The 21,926-nt window shown below is 43.6% G+C and overlaps 1 protein-coding gene across 1 annotated transcript in view; it reads right to left on the reverse strand.

Annotated features, from left to right (window-relative positions):
* The window catches only part of NIBAN2 (niban apoptosis regulator 2), a 96,078-nt gene that overhangs the window by 4,045 nt on the left and 70,107 nt on the right, over positions 1-21,926 (reverse strand). Inside the window, exons 6-13 of the mRNA XM_031954676.1 lie at positions 11,496-11,611; positions 8,771-8,875; positions 8,095-8,257; positions 6,675-6,862; positions 5,858-6,013; positions 4,512-4,628; positions 4,317-4,424; positions 3,103-3,214 (exon numbers count right to left, since the gene is read on the reverse strand). Coding sequence (XP_031810536.1) covers positions 3,103-3,214; positions 4,317-4,424; positions 4,512-4,628; positions 5,858-6,013; positions 6,675-6,862; positions 8,095-8,257; positions 8,771-8,875; positions 11,496-11,611 — 1,065 coding nt within the window. The remainder of the gene's footprint in view (positions 1-3,102; positions 3,215-4,316; positions 4,425-4,511; positions 4,629-5,857; positions 6,014-6,674; positions 6,863-8,094; positions 8,258-8,770; positions 8,876-11,495; positions 11,612-21,926) is intronic.

Below are 21,926 nucleotides of genomic sequence, written 5' to 3' on the forward strand. Positions count from 1 at the left end.
AAGCCAGTGAGCAGCCCCCAGCCTCTCCCCCCACTGCCCCTCCCTGAAGGCCTCTGGGAGGGGAGTCCACTGCTCCTGGGAGCAGCCCCCAGCCTCTCCCTCTACTGCCTCTCTCCCTGCTGCCTCTGGGAGCAGCCCCTTTGTAAGAGCTAGCCTGTGACCCCGAGCTCCAGAGCTCGCCCCCAGGGCTTCTGTTCTTCCTCGCAGAGTCAGCTCTGGGGACCTCCCTTCCGTGGGATAACCCCTTTGAAGGGACAATCCTTCTCCAGAGGGACAGCTTTTCAAGGACATGAAGACAGCTGTCACTCCCCTGAGCCGAACATCCCCACTCCCTTTGGCCAAATCTCCCACGAACTTCCCATGGTTTCCAGAGCTAAAGAGCTAGTCTAACTAGAGCGGGGCACAGCTGGGCCCTGGCCTCCTTATCCTTGGAGCTGCCCCATCCACGTGGCTTACAAGCCATGAAAAGGCCCCAATCTTTCTCAGAGAAACTGCTCTCTAGCCACATCTTCCCCACCTATTTGGAATTGATTCTTGAATACAACATATTTTCCTATTCTTCTTCATTTCGGGCCAGTATCTGTTAAGCTCTAACCCTAGTTCCATTTTTATGTCTTCTTTCAGCTCCGTGACAAATTCAGATATGCTGAGCAGGCCATCTATACCTTCGTCCGTGGCATTGACATGGATTTTTTTTTTTTTTTTTGGGGGGGGGGGGAGACAAGCTTTCAGGTATTTTATTTTCCTTATTAATTTGTTTGAAACAAATACAAAATAGGAAAGAAAAAAATGCCACATATATAGTAAAACACGAGAGGATTCAAAATATAAATTAAGTTTCCATTTCAAGAAAGCCTATACATTAAATACTATATACTGTGTTCAGAGCTATCTTCACTTTATTTGCTGTTCCTCCCACATGGCGCTCCACAGCACATCTCCATGTCTGGAATATTTGGTGCCCTCATCTCTGCCTCTCTTTACCTTGGCTTTCTTCAGGAGGACTCAAATAAAACTTATGTGCAGGGCCCTTCCTCATCTCCTTAGGCTTCGTCTCTGAGATTACCTTGCAACTAACTGAAATCTTGTTTGTATACAGTGGTTTGCATGGAGTCTCCCCAATTAGGCTGTGGGGCCTGGGAGAGACTTGTCTTTTTTTGTAACCCTAGCACTCAGCACAGTGCCTGCCTGGCACATGATTAAGATCAAGGGTCCTCAAACTTTTTAAACAGGGGGCCAGTTCACTGTCCCTCAGACTGTTGGAGGGGTGGACTATAGTAAAAAACAAAAACTTTGTTTTGTGGGCCTTTAAATAAAGAAACTTCATAGCCCTGGGTGAGGGGGATAAACGTCCTCAGCTGCCGCATCTGGCCTGTGGGCCATAGTTTGAGGACCCCTGATTAAGATAGTTAATAAATGCTTATTGATTTATTGACTCAAATGCTCTCCTCGTACATGACATCACACCCACATCTACCATGGATATTCACAAGTATTTCTCCTTCAATACTTCCAAAACATCTTTTTATTGATCTTGTTGCTTTCACATAAAGTATACCAGTCACTGGTCTCATCCCCAAGTGAAGTGAAATATCTCTTTGCATTAGGGACTCTCATTTACCTTGCTTATTGTCCAAATGTTGTGTATTTAAATATAGACATTTGAGATTATGGGTTTATTGTCTCCTGTGATTTTTTAGGTGTCTCAAAAGCTATTCTTTCTGCACTGAAGCTTTTATTTGTTGCCTCTAGTTTGACAGATATATGTAGTCAATTTTCCCCTTCCACTCTCTTTTTCAGTCTAATGATCACAGGATTAACTTTGCCAGAGACCAGGCAAATACAATCCGGGAAGCCCTAGTTAGCTGTGTACCATCCTTAGTCTGAAGCCTGTCATTTTGAATCGTGGTCCAGAAATCCTAATTCCATCCTCAGACATCATCTTCTTAACCAGCTGTCCTCCTTTCCAATCAGCTTTTTCCTCTTCTAAATCCCTGGCTTTCAAAAGGGTAGAAATGATGAAAACACTATCAGGATTTCTACATTTGCTGGTTTCTTGCCTAAGACTTCATAATCATTGGCAAGGTGTGTGTGTGTGTGTGTGTGTGTGTGTGTGTGTGTGTCAGAAGGGGGGAAGGGAGAGAATATCATTTGTGTCCAGATGAAGCATCAGAAGTGAGTAGTAATCACTTATTTTGACAAATCCTGGAAAGTTTTCTATTAAAATAATAGTTAACATTTATATATGGCTTTAAATTTTGCAAGTCACTTTAAGTATATTTTTTATCTTCAGGACACCTCTGTGAAGAAGGTGCTGCTATTATTTTGATTTTACAGATGAGGAAACGAAGGCAGACAGCAGTTAAGTGACTTGGGCAGGGCCACCCAGCTAGCCTGTGTCTGAGGCAAGAGGAGAACTTCTTGACTTCAGGCCCACTGCCCTTCCCCTTGTACCACCTAACTGCCTTCCAAGATGGAGGTGGGACATTCACAAGCATGAAAAGGATCGTAAGATTTAACGGTAAGAGACAATAGTGGAAATGACATCATGAAGCAGCCCATGCCACAGGAAATGGCAGAGGGGCTGAAGTTGATTGCTCAGAGTATGACTCAAGTGTCTATGTGCTAGTACAGACCTCTTCCTGCTACATCATTTTCTGCCTCCTCGACTTCATTCCCCAAGACATCACTGGATCTCAAGCTCACCCATCCCCGGTGGATCAACTTGTGCCCTCAGATGGCTTGGAAATCATTTTCTTATGGTCTCTGTCCAACAGACCTCAGCTCTGAGGATGTTCTAAACAGTGCCTGGTAGTGCCCGAGGCCAAACTGCCAGGTACCCAATTGTGTGTGTGTGTGTGTGAGAGAGAGAGAGACAGAAAAAAGAGACAGTGACAGAGAGCAACAGAGAAAGAGACAGACACACAGAGAGACTGAGAGACAGAGAGAGAGAGAGAAATAGAAAGAGAAAGAGAGAAAAAAACACAGACACACACACACACACAGAGAGAGAGAGAGAGAGAGAGAGAGAACACAAATGACCATTGGCCAATCCATTGAAAGCTGCCCAGCGGATCGTCCCTGGTTGGTGGGGGCCCTTACCCTGCATGATATCCTTCATGACCGTCTGTAGCACGACCTCTTCGTATGTGTTCTCCACCAGGATGAACCTGGCAAAATCCTCAAAGATCAATTCCTGGAACCTTGGGAGCTCCTAGAGGGATGGAAAGGAGATAGTCCAAACTGTTGAGATGAACATAATGGAATTTTGTTGCACCTTAGAGAATAAGAATTCTGAGGCACTTGGGAAGGCTTGGGTGAATCGATATGCAGTGAAGAAAGCTAAACTCAAGAGAAAATTTATCCACAATTCATACAATAAAAACATCATAAAGGAAATCCACACTGAAAGGTGTTCAGATCGATGCACAGTTATCAGCTGTGACTTCAGAGGCCTGACAATGATGCTTGTCTCCTTCCTCTCGGCAGATGAAGGGGTGGATGATGTGGACAGACTGAGGCAAGCATTTTCTCAAGTGGCCACCGTGTTGATTAGCTTTATTTGAATGTACTTTTTTTTATAAGGGAAGAGTTCCATGATAGGGGGAAGAGGGGAGGGAGGATAGGGGTGGGAGCAGAGAGAGTTGTTGGGAAGTGATGGTGATAAAAGAAAAGAGCATCATTGAATACTGAAAAAGAAATGAGGTCAAGTCTACACAGGGCCAGGGTGGTGGCTCAGCTCAGCAGAGCCAAGTGTCCCTACCTTGGGGCAGCACGACAGAGACCCTTTAGTGTTTCCAAAGAACCCTCTGCTCTGTGGTTCTATTGGGCAGAACCTGTTACTGAGGGGGCGCAGAGAAAGCAAGCCTGGGGCAGCAAGGCTCTGTGGGAAAATAACTGGACTGGGAAGCAGGACACGTAGGTCCTGGTCCTTTGTTTATGACCAATTTGCTCCGTGATTTGGGCAAAGTGACTACATTTGTGCAAGTCTCAATTTTTTTTTTTATCTAGAATGGCACTAGCTTAGACCATCTTTAAGGTCCATTCCCAGTAACATTCTAAGATGCTGTCATAGAAAATAATCTAAGATTCCATGTTTATAAAGTTTCATACATTAACAAATTCAATGCCATTTTGGGGAATTGGGATAAGAGACCTCCACTCTCTGAGTCCATTTAACTTATCTTTAAAATGAAATTGAACAAGATGATTGCTAAGGTACTTTTTTAGCTTGAACTCCTAAGAGACTAGTCTCTCCTCCAATTCATACCCTACCACCTACATCGCCACCTAGGGTCCCTGGCTCAGGTTCTCACCGACTTGCAGGTGGGGGCCAGTTTCTTCAGCAGGAATGGGATGGTGATCTGCAACAAGGCTTCCCGGAAGAATTTCTTCCGTACTGTACTGCTATCATAGTCATATTTCTGCCAGAAACAAGAGCACTGGTTAGGGTCAAGGCAAAGGCACATGGGAGGGTCTTCCACCAGGAACCGAGTGGAGCCCCATCTTACCTTCAGCACCCGCTCCAGGATGCGCTGGATGGACTTGCACAGCTCCTCTTTAGTGGGTCCCTTTCCTAGCTCCTGGTGTAGGAGCGTCTCAAAGGTGTAGACAGCATTGTCCATTTGCTAAGGAGGGAACCACAGAACCCATGGAGAAGATGTTACTTGGTCAGTGGGAATGACTTCCCCCTCCCTGCGGAAACAGTTCTATTTAACCCCTAAATTCCCTGCCTACTGATGTCCTCTGCCCACTTACTCATTCATGCCTTTCCTGGTAAGTTTCTCTGACTTCCCTCAAAGCCCTTCTATAGGAAACTTATTCTCCTCAGCTACTATCTTTCCCTTTCAGACTACCTCCCATATACTCTGTCATGTATCTAGTTATTTACATGTTGTTTCCCAATGCCAAATGCCAAACTGCCAGGTACCCAATTGTGTGTGTGTGTGTGTGTGTGTGTGTGTGTATGAGAGAGACAGAGAGAGACAGACAGACACACACAGAGCAGAGAGAGAGAGAGAAAGACAGAAAGAGGGGGAGGGGGAGGGAAAGGGAGAGAGAGAGACAGAAAGAGAGAGAGAGAGAGAAGAGAGAGAGAGAGAGAGTTTCTGAACCTTTTTGTCTCTTGAGTATTCAAAGCCCTCTTCACATAGTACCCCTTACCCCTCCCTTAAGACCTTGATGGGAGATAGGTAGGGATGGGGTGGTAAAAGATCCACATAAGAAATGCTGCTGGGGTAAAGCTGGGAGACAAGATCATCACCCTTAAGGGATGGAAGGCATTGATTGTGATATTCTAATAAAAATTGCTATGTTTATACGGAGGGCTGAAGAGTCAGGCTATACAAACAAATGGAAGAGAAAGTAGAGGAAAAATGAGAGAGGAAAGAAAGCATGTTCTTGGGGAATATAAAGTTCAAGGGAAATAAAATTTCCTTAAATTCTGTGAACTTTTAAAATATATATAATATATAATATGTATTTCAATAAGTACATTTCCATAAAATTTGTAATCCTATATATTTTATATGTTTAAAAGCATTTTTCCGAGAAGAGTTCCAGAGGCTTCACCAGATTGCAAGAGGGGTTTATGATAAAAAAGGTGAAGAAGCCTTAATATAGAGCACCTATATCAAGTCACCAGAATTTATTAATGCCTAGACTCTAAGTGCAGACCCAACCAATCAAAACTTGCAGCTTCATAGTATTTGAGTAATTATCCCCTAAACCCCAGAACCCCAGGGGCAATATCTAGAAAAATGTGCTTTTCTGGCCTCTGTTATGTCCCCTGTTCTCTAAGTCTCCAAATATAGGGAGGGAAAATTTTGGGGTGACTTTAGGTCTTCGAGGCACCTACCTCCCGCATGTGGATCTGGGCTCTCTGTTTGAATACAGAGGCACTGGACACATCAAACCGCTGCTGCAGCCCCTCAAGCTTCAGCTGGTCCATCTTCTCATAACAGCTTTGCATCTTGACTGGATGATACGCCAGCTGGGAAAGCTTCTCCATGTACTGGGAAGGCAAAGGTGCCCTGAATCTGATGCGTTGCCCTTCCCCTGGGCAGCATCTGACCCCCCTCTTCCCCCACCACCACCACTCTGGCTGAGACATCTGTGGAGGCTGCTTTGTTTCAAAATGCAACAGACACAAACCAGCAGGATCTCACACAAAGATGAACCAAACCCCCAGAAGGTCAGTAGAAAAGGCAGTAAAGTGGCCTTGTAGATAAAATGCTAGACTTAGAGTCAGGAAGAAGTTCTAACTATTATAGCTAGATTTTAGCTTAGACACCATCTAATTTAATTCTTTCATTTTATAGATGGGAAATGACTTAATGAAATATCTTTGTCCAAGATCATTTGGCAAGTTGGTAGCTAGGCCAGAATGAGAAATTAAATTTCATAATTTTTATTCTAATGCTTTTCTCACCATACCATAATTTTTCATATCCTATGCAAAATATATATATATATATCCCCTCACATCCATGTTGTGTTGTATAAGGCTCTTATCTTTCCCCACAATCCCTTCCCCTGGAATTACAGATTCTGTGTTAATAGTGTGTGTTCTAAGGCTCCTTCCAGTTCTGACATTTTTTTGCCTCTGTGACTCTTATCAAAAATACCCATTTGGTTGGTTATCTGCCAGTTATTTGAGCTTCATGGGCTTTTACCTCTCCAAGTTTATCGATCCCTCCCTCGTTGATGACATTCAGGTTCATGTCTGTAACCTCTTTGAAGAAGACATCTCTAACTTCAGTGAAACCTTGGCTGGTGGGGATCATCAAGGCTTCCAGAATGGAGGGGATGTAAGGCTGCACGTGGTTTCGGACACAGACCTCAGCTTTGGGGAGGATAAAAGCTAGACCAAAAGAGATGAGATAGGATTTGATCAACGTTAGCATTAGAATAGGTGACAAAGTCAAATTCCTCCTTTGCTTGTGTCTTCCCTATCCAAGTGCCAGTTACCCATCATTTCTTCACCTGGAACTACTTTAGGTGAGATCAGGGATTCTTAACTGTGAATTCACGAGCTTGTTTTTTAATTCTGATAACAGCATTTCAAAATAATTTATTTTCTTTGTATTTTTTTATGTATTTAAAGTGATTCTGAGAAAAGACTCATGGGCTTCTCATTGTAAGAGAACAGTAAGTGACATGCGTTTGCCCTGCCTTTCTTACTTCATTGGTGGATCCTGGATATTGAATAACTAAAAAAAATTAAATGATTCTAAAACACCCTTATACCCTCCCCCTCTAGAATGCTTTCTCTTTACCCTTCCATCATAATCTTTCTTCTTTAAAAATTAACTTAATATTTCCCCCAAGTTATATTAAAAAACAGATTTTTGTACATTTGTTTTTAAAATTTTGGGATTCTAAGTTCTTTCCCTTATCCCCACCCACAATGAAGAAACCATATGTGAAGTTATACAAAACATTTCCATAAAGAAAGTTGTGAAAGAAAACATATATCTACCACCCTAATGAAAATAAAAACCCTCAAGAAAAATTAAGGTAAAAAGAGATAGAGAAAAGAGAATGCTTCAATCTGTGTTTAGACACAATTAGTTCTTTTTGGGTACATCATCTTCTTCCTTAGAATGCACCCTCTCTCCAGGAAATCTTCCTTGAAACTAGAATCACACATCGCTTTTCTTGGCACAAAAAGTCCCAAAGAGTAGTAAGGTTGGGCCTGATCTTGAGTTCACATTCTATCTCTGCTACTTACTCCCTGTGTGACAGTGGGAAAATTGCTTCTAGGCATCATGTTCCTCATGTTTAAAATAAGGAAGTTCAACCAGATGCAGCTCAAGATTCCTGGTCTTATGTCTAAGGGGTCCTTAGATGCTGCAGATCTATTTAAAGGCTTCAGGATTTTCAGGGGATGGAATTGACGCAGAATTAGGAACTATAGCAAAATATTGGGATATCAAATAAACCCACAAAAATGATCAGTTTTTCAAAATCAGGAACTAAATGCTTTCTGGGCCCTTAGGATTTCAATTTTGCCTCTACCACACTGCCATGGGGTGTGTGGGGGGGGTATGCAGACAGGGCTCAGAACAGTCCTGCCTTCACAACTGGCGGTACCTCGGATTTTGCTGGCCAGGTGCTCTTTGGAGGTAATAATCTGGTCCATGTCTGTGCGGATGGTGCTTTCCATGGCTGGCCGGGCCATCTCACACTTGGCGGCCACGGCCTCAAAGTGGGCTTGGGTCTGCTCGTAGACCATCCTGTACACAGCATCGGAGATCTAGGGGAATGAAACAGCCGTCACTATTCCTCTCCAAGGACTGTCTTAGAGAGATTCCCTTTTCTGTGTCTACATGGAGGGGAAGGTGCTCTCTGATCTATAAAGAGAATCCTCTTGGTCCGAGATTGTTTCCAGTGGATCCCACAAAGCCCTGCTCTGCATCCTCCACAGCTCCCTACTATACATCCTCTTGCAATCCTGAGCTCTCTAAGGTGAAGTGACACAACAAAGTCTCCCAACCTTGCCTCTCCACTGGTTTATTATCTGATTAGATCAAGCTGCTTATTGCACAAAGCCCCGAGGCAATGTAGTCACAGACTCCCAGGCTGGAGGAAAAGCAACAGCCTGGAGAAAGGACAATCAGGGCAAGGAGGATAGAGGGAATAAGAGAAGGGTTGGGCTTTCATCATTTGGAGGTGAGAGAAGCCTTTAGGGAGCTCCTCCCCAGCAGTCCCATTCAGAGAGGCAAGACCCTGCAAGTCACTTTGGGGTTACCGTCTGCTTTGTGCCCACCTGTATCCACTGCCTTTGCCTCTCCTGGGGTTTGCCTTTCATTCGGGGACTTATCACACTCTTCAGTTCAGGTCCCAGCTCCTCCATCACTAGGTTGCTCAAGATCTGGACAGAAAGAGGCAAAGCCCCAGAGAGACGGACAGAGAAAGATGGTCAGAGAATGTTAGGATTTCCTCAAAATGCTCTTTCCTGGCTTTCCAGGCTTCTTATACTTCCCTCTCATCCACAGGCCATGTAATCCAGCACATCCACCTTCTTGGCCACTCCTCACAAGTGATTCTCCATCTTCTGACTCGGACCCTTTGCACAGGCTGCCCCCCATCCCTTGATTTCTCTCCTCCTATACCCTCACCTACTGGCTTCCCTGCTTCCTTTTAAGACAACACTTATCCCACATTCTGCAGTTCTTTTCTGGTTTCCCTCACTCCTAGTGCCTTCCCTTTGAGATTTCCTTCTGTCTGCTTTGTAGATATGGGCAATCAGGTGGCACAATGCATAAAGAGATAGGTTTGGAGTCAGGAAGACTCCTTTTCCTATGTTCAAATATGGCCTCAGACACTTTCTAGCTGAGCATATTATTTAATTCTGTATGCCTGTTTTCCCATCTGTACAATAAACTGGAGAAGGAAATAGCAAACCACTCTAGTATCTCTGGCAAAGAAACCCCAAGTAGGGGGGTCATGAAAAGTTGGACACAATTGAAAAATGAATGAACAACAATAACTATGTTGATATCTTGTTTGCACATAACTTATTATTTGAATGTTGATTCCCAATTAGAATTAAGCTTCTTGAAGGGAGGGACCTTTTATTTATTTATATGTTTTGCCTTTCTTTCTTTCTTTCTCCAAAATCAGTGCCTGGTACATATTAATAAATGCTTGATAAGTGCTTAATAAATGCTTGATTTATGACTGGAGCTCAAACTGACCTGCTAAGCTGGAAATATAACAGGCCCTGGACCCATCATTATACATTTGCTTCAATTCACTCAAAATCTTGGAATCATCATTCTTGGATTTTCCCTTCTCTGACATCTTCCACATCTTATGAATTCCTTCCTGTTGCTTCTACCTCTTCAATTTTTGATGCATTTGATCTCTTCTTTCTCTCCAACCTCATTATCACCTTAATTCAGGATTCCTCTCATTTGGGACTATTGCAACTGTCTTTGAGTCAGGCTCCCGCATTCTGGGGTTTCCTCCCTCCAAACTAATTTATACAGGCTACCAAAAATAATTCTCCTAATTTGTTGTTGGTGTTCTGTCATTCTTTGTGGTCCCATTTGGGGTTTTCTTGGCAAAGATCCCGGAGGGGGGTTAGCCATTTCTGTCACCAGATCACTTTATAGATAGGGAAACTGAAGCAAGCAGGGTTAAGTGACTTGCCCAGGATCATACAGCTAGTAAGTGTCTGAGGCCACATTTGAACTCAGGAAGATGAGTCTTCTTGACTCCATCCACGCTCTATCTACTAGATCACGTAGCTACCCTAATTCTACTGATAATGTAGAATAAAGAAATCATTCTCCTTCTCAGAAATCTCTGGTAGCATCCCACTCTCTTCTGTCTTGTCCCAAGCTGCCTTTTTAGCTTTCTCTCACATGATTGCCTTCCTTGTGTCACACAACCACAGAATAATAGATTTGGAAAGGACCTCAACAGGTCTCCATTCCTGCTGTGCACCCCAAAAAGACGAATCCCTGCTACAGCACCCGCAATCAGCAGTCACCCAACCTCTGCTTGAAGACCAGGCCAGAGGGAGTTCTGTTCCGCCCCTACTCCATCCCTCAAAGTGGCCCATGCAGCCCAGCCATAGGAAGCACCTCTCCCCTTCTGTCTCTCCCCTCCACTCTTTTTTTTCCCCTGAGGCACTTGGGGTTAAGTGACTTGCCCAGGGTCACACAGCCGGGAAGCGTTAAGTGTCTGAGGCAGATTAGAACTCAGGTCCTCCTGACTTCAGGGCTGGTGCTCTATCCACTGCGCCCTGTAGCAGCCCAGGAAGCATTTTCTAACACCCCACCTAAACCTGCCTCTTGGTACCCTCTCCCCACTCAGTGCTCCTGGTTCTTCCCTCTGGGGGAAGTAGGATCGCTCTAATTCTGGCTCCACATGACGGCCTTTCATGCTTGAATCCAGTGATTAGTGTCCCGAGTCTCTGCCGGGCTCTGCCTCCCTGTTCCTCATGTAACGCAAGCCCTAGGTCACCGGCCGTCCCAGCTGCCCGCCTCTGGCTTAGCAACACCCCCCCCTACCCTCAGGTACCCAAGAAGTGCACAAAAGAACCAGCTGTGCCCAAGCGGGCCGAAGGAGGCCCGAACAAGGCCCGAGCACCCCTCCTGGGCGTCTTAGTGCCTCCCAGGCCACATGGGCCGCGAAAAAGCCCAGGCTTTCAGACCCAGGCGCGCCTCCCCAGGCTTGTGCAGTTCAGCTTTGAAGCCCAGGCTTTCCATCCACCACATTACATCTCTTGGCCTCGCACTCTGTCCCACTGACGGTCTCGGCCCCGTGTGTCTGGGCTCTCTCTTCCAGGGCATATGCCGATGGTGCCCTCCAGGCGGTGAACACCAGCAATAAGGGCCTGAGACCGAGCCCGGCGGGGCTTGCGGGATTCCTCACAAGCTGATGGCAAACCAGCAACGCCTGCGTTTCGCTCTCGCCATTCTTCCCACTTCAAAATCCACCCTGCGCCTCTCCCGGCTGGGGTCCTGCCCCCAGGGCCTCACCTGCACCTCGTTTCCGCAGAGCATCTCCCAGGTGCCGTACTGCTCCTTGGACTGCCGGTACATGCGGATGGCATCGGTGAACGCTGGGCCCTCCACCTTGGAATCCTCAGGAATGCCTGTGCAGGAGAGGGGGAGTCAGCTGGAGCGGCGGGGGAGCCCTCCTTGGGCTCCGTCCGGCAGGCTGAGAGAGCTCAGCGGTGAAGTGGAGAGAGGAGCTCCAGGATCCATGAGAGCCCCGGGCTCCTCCCAATGGTACCTGCCAAGCTTCAGCCTTCTCCTATCCCACCCACCCAGGTAGTGGCCCCTTGCTCATTGGGGCCCCTGCAGAGCCCCCAGAGCCCCAGAGCAGACATCCTCTCCCCCTTCCTTCCCTGTCCCACAGAACCCAGAGCCTCCAGGGGCAAGCTTGCTGTCCACAGGACTATCCCACGGAGCCGGTCGGGCCTTCAAGGAAGAGCCCTCCTTTTCCCATCGTGAGGGAATCTCTGGGCCAAAAGCTAAAGAAGTCCAAGAACACAGGAAAGGCAGGAAGTTGCCAAACCCAATCTAGGGGAGAGAGTGGTTAAAAAGAAAACCAAATAAGGCTCTGGCTGAGTCATCACCAACACATGGTCAGAAAGCCACATGCAAAAGGAACAAGAGGAGAAGGGGAAACACGCATTGTGCTTCAGAATCCTCAACTCCCACTGAGATTACTGCAAAGTGATTCAACACCCCCACAGTTAGCATCACCAGCCCCAGCTCAAAAAAGGTCCCCCGAGTTCTGGGGGCTGTGACTGTCCGCCACCCACCATCTCTCCTCCCCAAAGGGTCCTCCTCTTTGTTCCGCCCCCCTTCATCCCCCATCGAAGCAGAACCACAGCGGGAGGCTGACTGAGCCCAGCTGTGTTGGCAAGGAACCGCTGGATTCCTGCACTGTGGGAACCATCAGCTAGAGAAGGTTCAGGAGTGGGCGAGCTGGCATCCCTGGCCAGGCAGCAGCGTCCCAGATGCCCCAGGCCCCTGGCCAGGCCCGGCAGAGGGGGGTGGGGCAGAGATGGGGAGAACCATTTCTGGGGATGGGGTGCTAGACAGCCCCCTGTGATTCTTCTTGGTGAAAGGGAAAAAAGGGAGCGAGGTGGCAAAAATAATAATAGCAATCAGCAAAATGATTTATATGCACTACCTAGTTTGAGAGAGAGACCTGGTTTTTCAGGCTTCCAGATTCTGAAACAGAGGTGGGGGAGACAGCTATCCTGTGCCCCTTGTCCTCAAGGTTTGCTTCAGGTTCAGGCAAGGTGCTGGATTCTCACTTTTTCTAACCTGCTTCTGAGTGCTGGGAGTGAGGGAGGCAGGGCTCGGGACAGTGCCAACCTCAGATCCCAATCCTGCTGCCACAGGCTCCTCTCAATCTGGTTCAGCAAAGGCAGAATAAGCATCTCCTAGAAAGGAGACCTGGGCTCAGTTTCCAGCCAATGTGATTTCATTAAGGAAAGCAGCCAAGTAGGATATAAAGAATACTGAATCAAGAGTCAAAAGACCAGGGCCCTAACCAGGAATATATTGTACACAGCAACAGCAAGATTGTGTGATGATCAACTGTGAAAGACTTAATTCTGTGATTCCAGGTAATCCCAATAAACTTTGGATGGAAAACGCCATCTGCATCCAGAGAGACAACTATGGAGATTGAACACATACTAGGTTCACTTTTTTTCCTTTTTTCCCCCCCCCTCTTGTGGTTTTTACCTTTTTGTTCTGATTTTTTCTCCCAACATGATTCATAAAGAAACGTGTATTAAAAATTAATGTACATGTATAACCAGAAAAAAAAATAAAACAATTACCAAAAAAACCCCAAAACCCAAAAACACCTGGGCCCTGGTTCTGCCATTGTTTGTGATCTTGGATAAGACACTTGACCCTCTTTGAGGCTCAGTTTCCACATTTATAAAAACAAAGAGGCTAGACTAAGGGATCTCTAAGAACTCTTCTGTCTTTAATATGCTATGATCCTCTGCCATACACACACTTTTCCTAAGGCTGAAGCAGTGTGGAACCCATGGGGTGGATCTCCCTTAATGCCCAATAACTGTGGCTTATTGGAAGTGAGAATCAAAGCTTCAAGTCTGAGGGTAGAGAGGAGAGGAAAAGCAATCAGATTTTACTAGCATGATGAAATGTTGCCCATATGTTTGGTGGGTGTTATTTTCCATGTGAATCTGTGATTTTATTGTTATAGAAATCCTGTGAAGAAATTTCCTATATCAATGCAGATCTGCAATTGTCCTACAATTCAATAGTCTTAGAGCATTACCTGGGCTGGTGAGGTTAAATGACATGTCCAGCATCACACAGTCAACCTCAGTATGTAAAAGAGGCAGGAAATAAAAGCAGAGCTCTTGACTCTTGGTTTCCTGTCCCCTGGTCATGTAGTGTCTCACTGGCATATCATTATATACAAATCCATATATTTAAATTGTGTGCTTGAAAAGCTTAGGATTCAAGTAGGATAAAAAAAAAAAATCAGATACATGTGTCAATGCATCCAATGACTAGAGCCAGCAAAGGAAGGGGCCCTTAGGCTGCTCCCCAAATCAGGAAGAGTCCTGGGGACAAGGGGCATCAAGGACACCACACAGCACCCTCTCCCTTCCCCTCCTCCCCAGTTTCCCTGGAACTTATAAAGAAACGAGGTTGTGGTTTTCTGGCTTCTTGATTCTTAATTCCTTTGTCCCCCTAGGTCTCCTATTTTATCCAGAGTCATCTCCAATCATCCTGATCCATATCTTGCCACTGGACCCAGATGGTTCTGGAGAGGAAGGTGAGCCAGGTAACTTTGCCCAGCCTCCCTCACTTAAATCCAATTACTTGGTACGTCACAGCATCACCTCCCTGATGTCACTGTCCTTTTTGAGAACAATGACAACACAACAAAAACAGTGACAGCTAGGGGGTTGTCCTCCTTATCCCCCCAAGATTGGTCTCATCCCTGATCTACTGGTAGAGGGAACAGAAAACACATACATTATCCTTCTTATATGGCTCAACTGCGACACTTATACCAGCTGTTCTCTATGAACCCCTACTGAACTACACTTGGTTTTTTCTTTAATATTTTACTTATCCCCAATTACAAGTAAAAACAATTTCACAAACATTTGTTTTTAAGGAGATTTGAGGTCCAAATTTTCTCTTGCTTCCTCTCCCCATTGAGAAAGGCAAGCAATTTGATGTAAGTTATACATGTGCAGTCATGTAAGACATATTTCCTCGTTAGTCACTGAACTGCATTTGTAACAAAGAAAAAGTTAAGTGAAATCAATTGAGGGAATGCTCATATCTGAAAGGGTTGGCAAGAGAGTAGGGGAATTGAAGGGAAGCATTGTCAGAGAAGATAGAGACCTAATGCTGAGGTATGCTATTGGTGTATTGTCTCTGGCTGGGAGCTCAGAGCTAAAGAGAACAAAGAGCCAAAATGAGAGAATGAGAGACTTAGAGATTAAGAAAGAGAAACAAAGAGAAAGAATGGGGGGGGGGGTGTGTATGAGAGAGAGAGAGAGAGAGAGAGAGAGAGAGAGAGAGAGAGAGAGAGAAACAGAGAGAGGGACAGAGACAGAGAATTTATTTGGAGTGGAATGCAAGCAGATCTGATTTTTTCTCTTTTACTCAATAATTTCCCCATTCCTTTTCTTTAGAGAGAGCCCACATTTCTACACCAGAGGTTTTTAACCAGTAGTTTCCAGAGAAGTCGTTCTATAAGGGATTCATGAATAGATTTTGGTTGGAGAGGGTGTCTAAATCTGGATCCGTCTTTAGATAAAATTGGCTTCCTTTGCAATCTTATTTGTTTTATTTTAGGTATTTAAAAACATGACTCTAAGGAGTCAATGGCTTCAACAGACTGCCAAAGGGTTTTATGACACAAAAGAAGAACCCCTTGCTCTAGAATCTCCACCCCCACCCCTACCCCCCACTGTCAAGACTAGCAACCACGGGGTCTATCAATATACTTTCATCAATATTGTTCAAACTCAGAATGTTCCACACCCAAGTAATCAGAAACACCAATTAGTTTTACTCTTTCATCAAAAAAAGAGGAAATCCAGGGCCACAACATCAAAGCTTTCTTCTCCAAGGTTACCCAACTAATGAGAACCAGAACTAGTTTTAATAATAATAAAACTAGCAATTTATTTTTATTCCATGCTTTATTGCCTACAAAGCTATTTCCTCACAATTACCCTGTATAGCTGGTAGTGCAAGAACCTATCATCACTATATTGTAGATGAAAGAAAGGTAAGATAATATAGAGTTAGCTGGAGGGTTAGCCTTAAAGTCAGGAAAGCTCTACGGTTCAAGTACTGGTTCTGACCATACTATACTAATTATGCTAAGTACAAATATACACAGATATACATTTACACAAATATATATAGTAAATATAGACAGTAAGCAAGTCATTTAACCTTTCAGTGATTCAGAAAAATAACTGTCAGAAGTTGACAATTTGAATTGGTAGAGGGAGTTTTCCACACTAGGAGTTCCCTATGTCAGTGAAATAGGTTCAGATCCTGCCCCACCCCCATCCCCCCCAGGTCCTCTTCCCTTAGGAGAAAAAATTTATGGATGAGAACACTGGAAGTCAGAGATGTTGTAGCTCAGCATAAGATGGTACTCATCTAGTAAGTGACAGAATGGTAAAATAACCCAGCTTTCTCCAATGCTACTTGTCCTTTGTCCTCTGAGTATCATTGAGTATCTGCCCACTTTAATTGGTGAAACAACAATTATTTAATAAAACCTACTATGCTCTCAGCCCTGGGAGAAACAAAAAAATCATAATTCCTTCTACATATATAGCGATTTACAATCTAACAAAATATATTCACATACATTTTCCCATGTGTGAGACAGAACAGTACTGGTTCTGTTCAAAAGTACTTGGGTTTTACAGATAAAGAAATTAACAGTCAATGACTTGCCCAAGAGGACACAGCTAGTAAATGGAAGAAGTAGGGCCCAAACCCTGGTTTCCTAACTCCTGGTTCTTTCCCTAGCAGCCTTTCACATACAAATACAGGATATTTTGTACAAAGAGGCAAGGCTCATTGGTCAGCATGGTGTTTCTTGATTTCATAATCAACTCAATGAGCTATTCTGGTAAAGGGGAAATAATGGTACCATTCATCTAAAGTGAAGATAATCCAAAATTATTTCTATTGAGCTTGGGGATGAATTCTGGTTTCTCCTCAATAGATTTCTCTTCTCATTTAGATAGTAAATAGACTAACTGGACCTGGAGTCAGAGACCTGAATTCAAACTCCACTTTAATACTCTGAGTTATATGATATAAGGCACATTACTTAACCTCTTACAGTCACATCTGTAAAACTGCATATAATCAATGTTTTATAATGACCACTTTACAGAGTTGTGGTGAGGAAAGCATTTTGTAGACTTTTAAGCATTGACACAATTTCATTGTCAATGGTTGATAATTTAATTTCCTCGTTTATCTCTCTTGACAATGTGAATTTTAATTTTTGCTTTTTCTCATTGCATGATTTCAATTCTTGCTTTTTTGTGAATTATCTGATGCAAAGAAAAATTTGTTCTAGCTATCCTTTTTATTCCATGTCTTCATCTTTTAGACTTGTTTCTTGTACACAGCTAATTGTTGGCTTTTTCATTTATTCTCTCACTCTTTCGTTTTATTGGATTGTTTAATATATTCATACTTAAAGTTATGATGGTCAGGCTTGTGTTTTAATTTTTATTCCGTATCTTTTTTTTTAATTACAATTTTGTCCTTCTGCTTCTGCTTCTTTGAACCTAGTCTATTTCTAGAGACTATCTCTTTTACTTTATTCCTTTCTTCCTTTTTTCTCTCATCTTAACTTCTTTCCTCTTCTTTTCTAGTCCAAGTAAGTGCATGGTTCAAACCTTTTCCTCCTCTCTAATGGCTTATTTTAAAAAGCATTCTTTTTTGCTGAATGCTTTTCCAAGAATTTTTCCTTTGCTCTGTCCTCCTCATTACCTCTTTTCTAATCTATTCTGAATTCTTTCTGCTTTACAGAACCTTCCTTTACTTGTTCCTTCTTTATTCTGTGTCTAGCCCTCATGAGGGTAAGGCTTCTGAAATTTAAAGTTTTACCTTCTTTATCTCATTTCTAAGTTACTGCATATATATTGACATTTTCTCCCTAATTTTTGGTGTGCCTCACTCTTAGAAATAGCTATTCATTAAGGAAGCAATGGTAAATGGAAGCAATGATACAGGAATCACTCTGTCTCAAGTCCTAGTACCTCTTGGCTTTTTCACGATCATGCCCAGTTCCCAAGGATAACATCCTATTTCTGGTGTTATGACCCCTTATGTCATCCCAAATTGTCCCCTTACCCTGGGTCCTGGCTACTACTGAAGGCTTCTATATCTCCTCCCCCATAGGCTTGGAGTCATAGAATTTGAGAATTTGAAGGGGGGCAGTTATCTAAACCACCCATACTTAAAAGAATTCCTCACTCTTAAATCTTAACATGTAGTCACACAGCCTTTACTTAGATACTTGTAGCAATTTTTTTCTTTAATATTCATTTAAAAATTTTCAGTTTTAAATTCTCTCCAGTGCCTTTTTCCACCCTAGAGAAGGCAAGCAATATAATAACCATTATACATGTGAAGTCATGCAAAGCATTTCCATAATAACTATGTTGCCAAAAAAAAAAAAAAAAAGTAAGAAAAATAAAATCGCATGAAAAAAACATGCTTCAATCTGTACTGAGAGCTCATCAATTCTTTCTCTAAAGATGGGTAGCATTTTTCATCATGGGGCCTTTGGAGCAGGAATGTATCAAATAGCTCCTGTGTTAAAGATCCATATCATTGGTGACTAGGATACTCCTTTTTGGGTTGCAGCTTGAGTTCATTTGCTCTTTGGAATATCCTATTCCATTTCTTCCTTTGATTTCTCATGACTGAGCAGTAACATTAGGATAGTCTAACTGGCAATCCTTCATATTTAAAAGTCTTTTTTCCTGGGTGACTATAAAATTTGTTGTTTGTTATTGAAATTGAAATTGTTTAAAGCATGGTTTTTGTTTTTGTCCTGACTCCACCTGATCAATTTATCAGTGCTTTGTTGTTGATAACAGTTCTAGACAGTTTTCTTGCATTATGATATTCATACTTTTTAATCAGTCAGGTTCTTCTGGGAGAGCTATAGTCCTCATATTATGTTTGTATATATCCTCTCTTCAAGGTCATTGACTTTAAATTACACAGAATGTATGTGTTTATTTATTTGACATGGTTGACTTTTTTCTTCTGCTTCTGTGTTCTAAATCAGTTCTTTTCTCTTTCAGAGCTTCTATTTTCTTTGAAAGAAAATCTCTCAAATCTTCTAAGTTCCGCTGAGCTCTAATTTCTAATATAATTTCACTTCTAACATCGTCTAAAATTTTATTTTTCTTTTAACCCATTCTAGAGGTTTTTTCCCCCTAATTCTTTCCATGATTTCTGGTAGTCTGTAAGCATTATCTTTTTGAGCAAGAAATTTAGGTCCACTTTTGTTCATAAAATAACAATTGTATTGTTTTATTCATTCTTCTTTCTGTCTTTACAAGCCTTTCCAGTTGGCTTATCTACTTTCAGGCTGAAAGACTCAAAGTCCAAAGGACAAGTCATTGTCTCCATTTTCACTCTTCATTTTATTGTCCTTCCCTCTTCTACCTTCCACAGTTGCATAGGTCCCTAAAAACTGCACTTGAAGCAGAAGGATATGAAGTTCCTTGTACTGCCTGTGTCTACCACATAGAAGCTTAGAGACTGGAGTGGGGGCACTGAAGTTCTTATTTCATAGGGGCTTTTTTTGTGGTTTTGCTTTATTTATTTATTTATACCTTTTGGGAAATTTCTGTCTCTTGAGGCTTCAACTTGAGCATAATTTCTTTTTCTGAGGTTTCTGAGTTGCCCAAGTTTGTAGAAAACAACCATTTCACCACCATACCAAGCACGTAACCAGGCTCATAGATGTACGTGCTAAATGAATGGGAGATCACTATCATTATTATATGTTACCATTAACATGTTTGCATTCCCCAAGAATCTGAACTGATAGAAAGATAAAATATACCAGATGCCTGTTGAAAGGCAGGGAAAAAACAACCTGGGGTGGAAAATCTGACCTGGATATGCTTTTGAAGAGGAAATTCATCCTGAATGTGACTATATAATCACTGAGACTACTTTCCTTGGGTCACAAATAGCCTCAAGGACCTTCACCATTTCAGAGGCTAGGATTCTATTCTTAAGCCCATGTTATCAGACTGAGGGCAGAAAGGTCACAGACTCCTGGGAGAGATCTCATAGATTATCTGATCCAATTCCATCAGTTTCTAGAAGAAGGAACTGAAGTTCCAAGAGGGAAAGTTTCACGTACTAGGAAAGTAGGCAGGGAGAATCTGGGTCATCTGATCCAAATCTACTACTCTCCATTACGCTTCTGTGTCAGAACAAAGGGTCAGCAGCCCTGTCTTGGTTCCCCAGTCTTATGTTGAGTCTTATACAGTGACTGGCCCCAAAGGTATCTCTGGAGAGACTTGTTGGATTTGAGAGACAGTTCCAGCTCTAACTTGCCTGGTGACATCACCCCATTTGGGAACCTGGATGATCACTCCCTAACTTCCCTAGCATAAAAATGTAGCAGATCAATGGGGACCTCTGCATAGGTGGGAGGGGACAAGGTACAGAATTTCCACCTGTGTCACATCTTGGTCCCCGGCCTCCCACTTCTCCTCACGGCCCAGCCTTTAAAACAGCAGGTTAGCTATCCTCACAAGGTCCTCATCACTCAGCGCTAGGCTCAGAACACCAGCAAAGGGCTAGAGAGTGTTTGCCAGGTCCGTTTTCCCTCAGAGCACTCTAGACTCGAAGGCACAGCTGGTTTCAGTTGTCGGAAGCATCTCCTGAGACCAGGATGACGCTCATCGCACAGATGGTGACAGTGAAGAACAGAATGGTTATCCACTTTACCCACTACATGCAGCCTAGAGAATGATGGCCTTGGGAACATCCAGGCAGCTTGGGCTGAATGCTGCTCAACAGCTGTTCTTCTCTAGGCCCCGAAACCTACCTCAGTTCAGAGGTAGAGAAGGAGGGGAAGGGTCCGGGGTGTATGCTCAACATAGGCAGCTAGAATCCCAGCAGGCTGCCGGACTATGGCGTCTGAAACGTGGCACTCCCAGCCCAGACCCTGCTCCTTCTCCTCCCATGCTCCACGAGCCCCCAGGGGAACAGCTGAACAGACTGCTTTTTGTGGGGTGGGCAACGTGCCCAGCTCAAGGTGGCAGAACCAATTCAGATGTGATTGATGATCTGCTTCTCACTAAGGAGCCCTTTAAATCCTCCCACTGCCCCCCCGCTTCCAAATTCCAGCCCAGCCTGGACTCAAGAAGTAGCTTTTGAACTGGCCGAAAGATTAGGGAGGATGGGGTGGGGTGATATGTAAATGCCTGGAGTCCAGGGCCTTGTGCCAGGACCCAACCCTGTCAAGTCTGTTCCCAGCCTGCAGAGACATGCAAGGTGTAACCTGTGTTGGGGCATGCCATAACAGGAGGGGGGAGGGAGAGCGGGGAGCTCATCAGTGTACCTCTGAAGCATATGAGCTCACCTCTAACTCTCGGCCATCCTCCAGGTTTGCAGATTTAAAGTTTAACTGAGGAAGTCACCTCCTCCCAGAACCCCAGGACACCGGAAAGAAAGTCCAAGAGCTCAGGCCACGACTGGGCCCTCTGCACCGGGAAGGAGACTGTAATACTAGAAGTTACTGGGAAAATTAATAAAAATCACAGAATCTTGGCACTAGAAGGGAACTTAAAAATCACCTCCCATTTCAGAGAGGCAAAAACAGAGGATGAGAAAATAAGGTATCTCACCTAAATCTTACAAAAAGAATAGGTACCAGAGCTTAGTCCCTTGACTTCCTGCTACCTCACACTACCTTAAGTTGAGCCAAAAAGTGAAACAATTTGTTCAGGATCACACAGCTCTTCAGTGAGTCGGCTAGGTGGCCCTAAACAAGTCTCAAGAAACTTGTCCTGCTAGTATCCCACTGCCCTCTGAAGGTGCTCAACCTGGTACCAACAGTCCAAGGGCTAATATGCATTCACTTTTCAAATTTGCTGAATTTCAAGATAATTGTATAAATATGTTTATATATATATATATATATATAATATATATATATATATATATATGTATGTATATATTGGGTTTAACATATATAGCATATATTGGATTACTTTGTCATCTGGGGGAGGGGGTGGGGAGAAGGAGAAAATTTGGAACACAAGGCTACACAAACGTCAGTGTTGAAAAATTATCTTTCCATATGTTTTGAAAATAAAAGCTTTAATTTAAAAAAAATTTAACGGGAAAAAATTAGCTGAA

Source organism: Sarcophilus harrisii, chromosome 2, assembly GCF_902635505.1.
Source record: "Sarcophilus harrisii chromosome 2, mSarHar1.11, whole genome shotgun sequence".
Classification (NCBI taxonomy): Eukaryota; Metazoa; Chordata; class Mammalia; order Dasyuromorphia; family Dasyuridae; genus Sarcophilus; species Sarcophilus harrisii.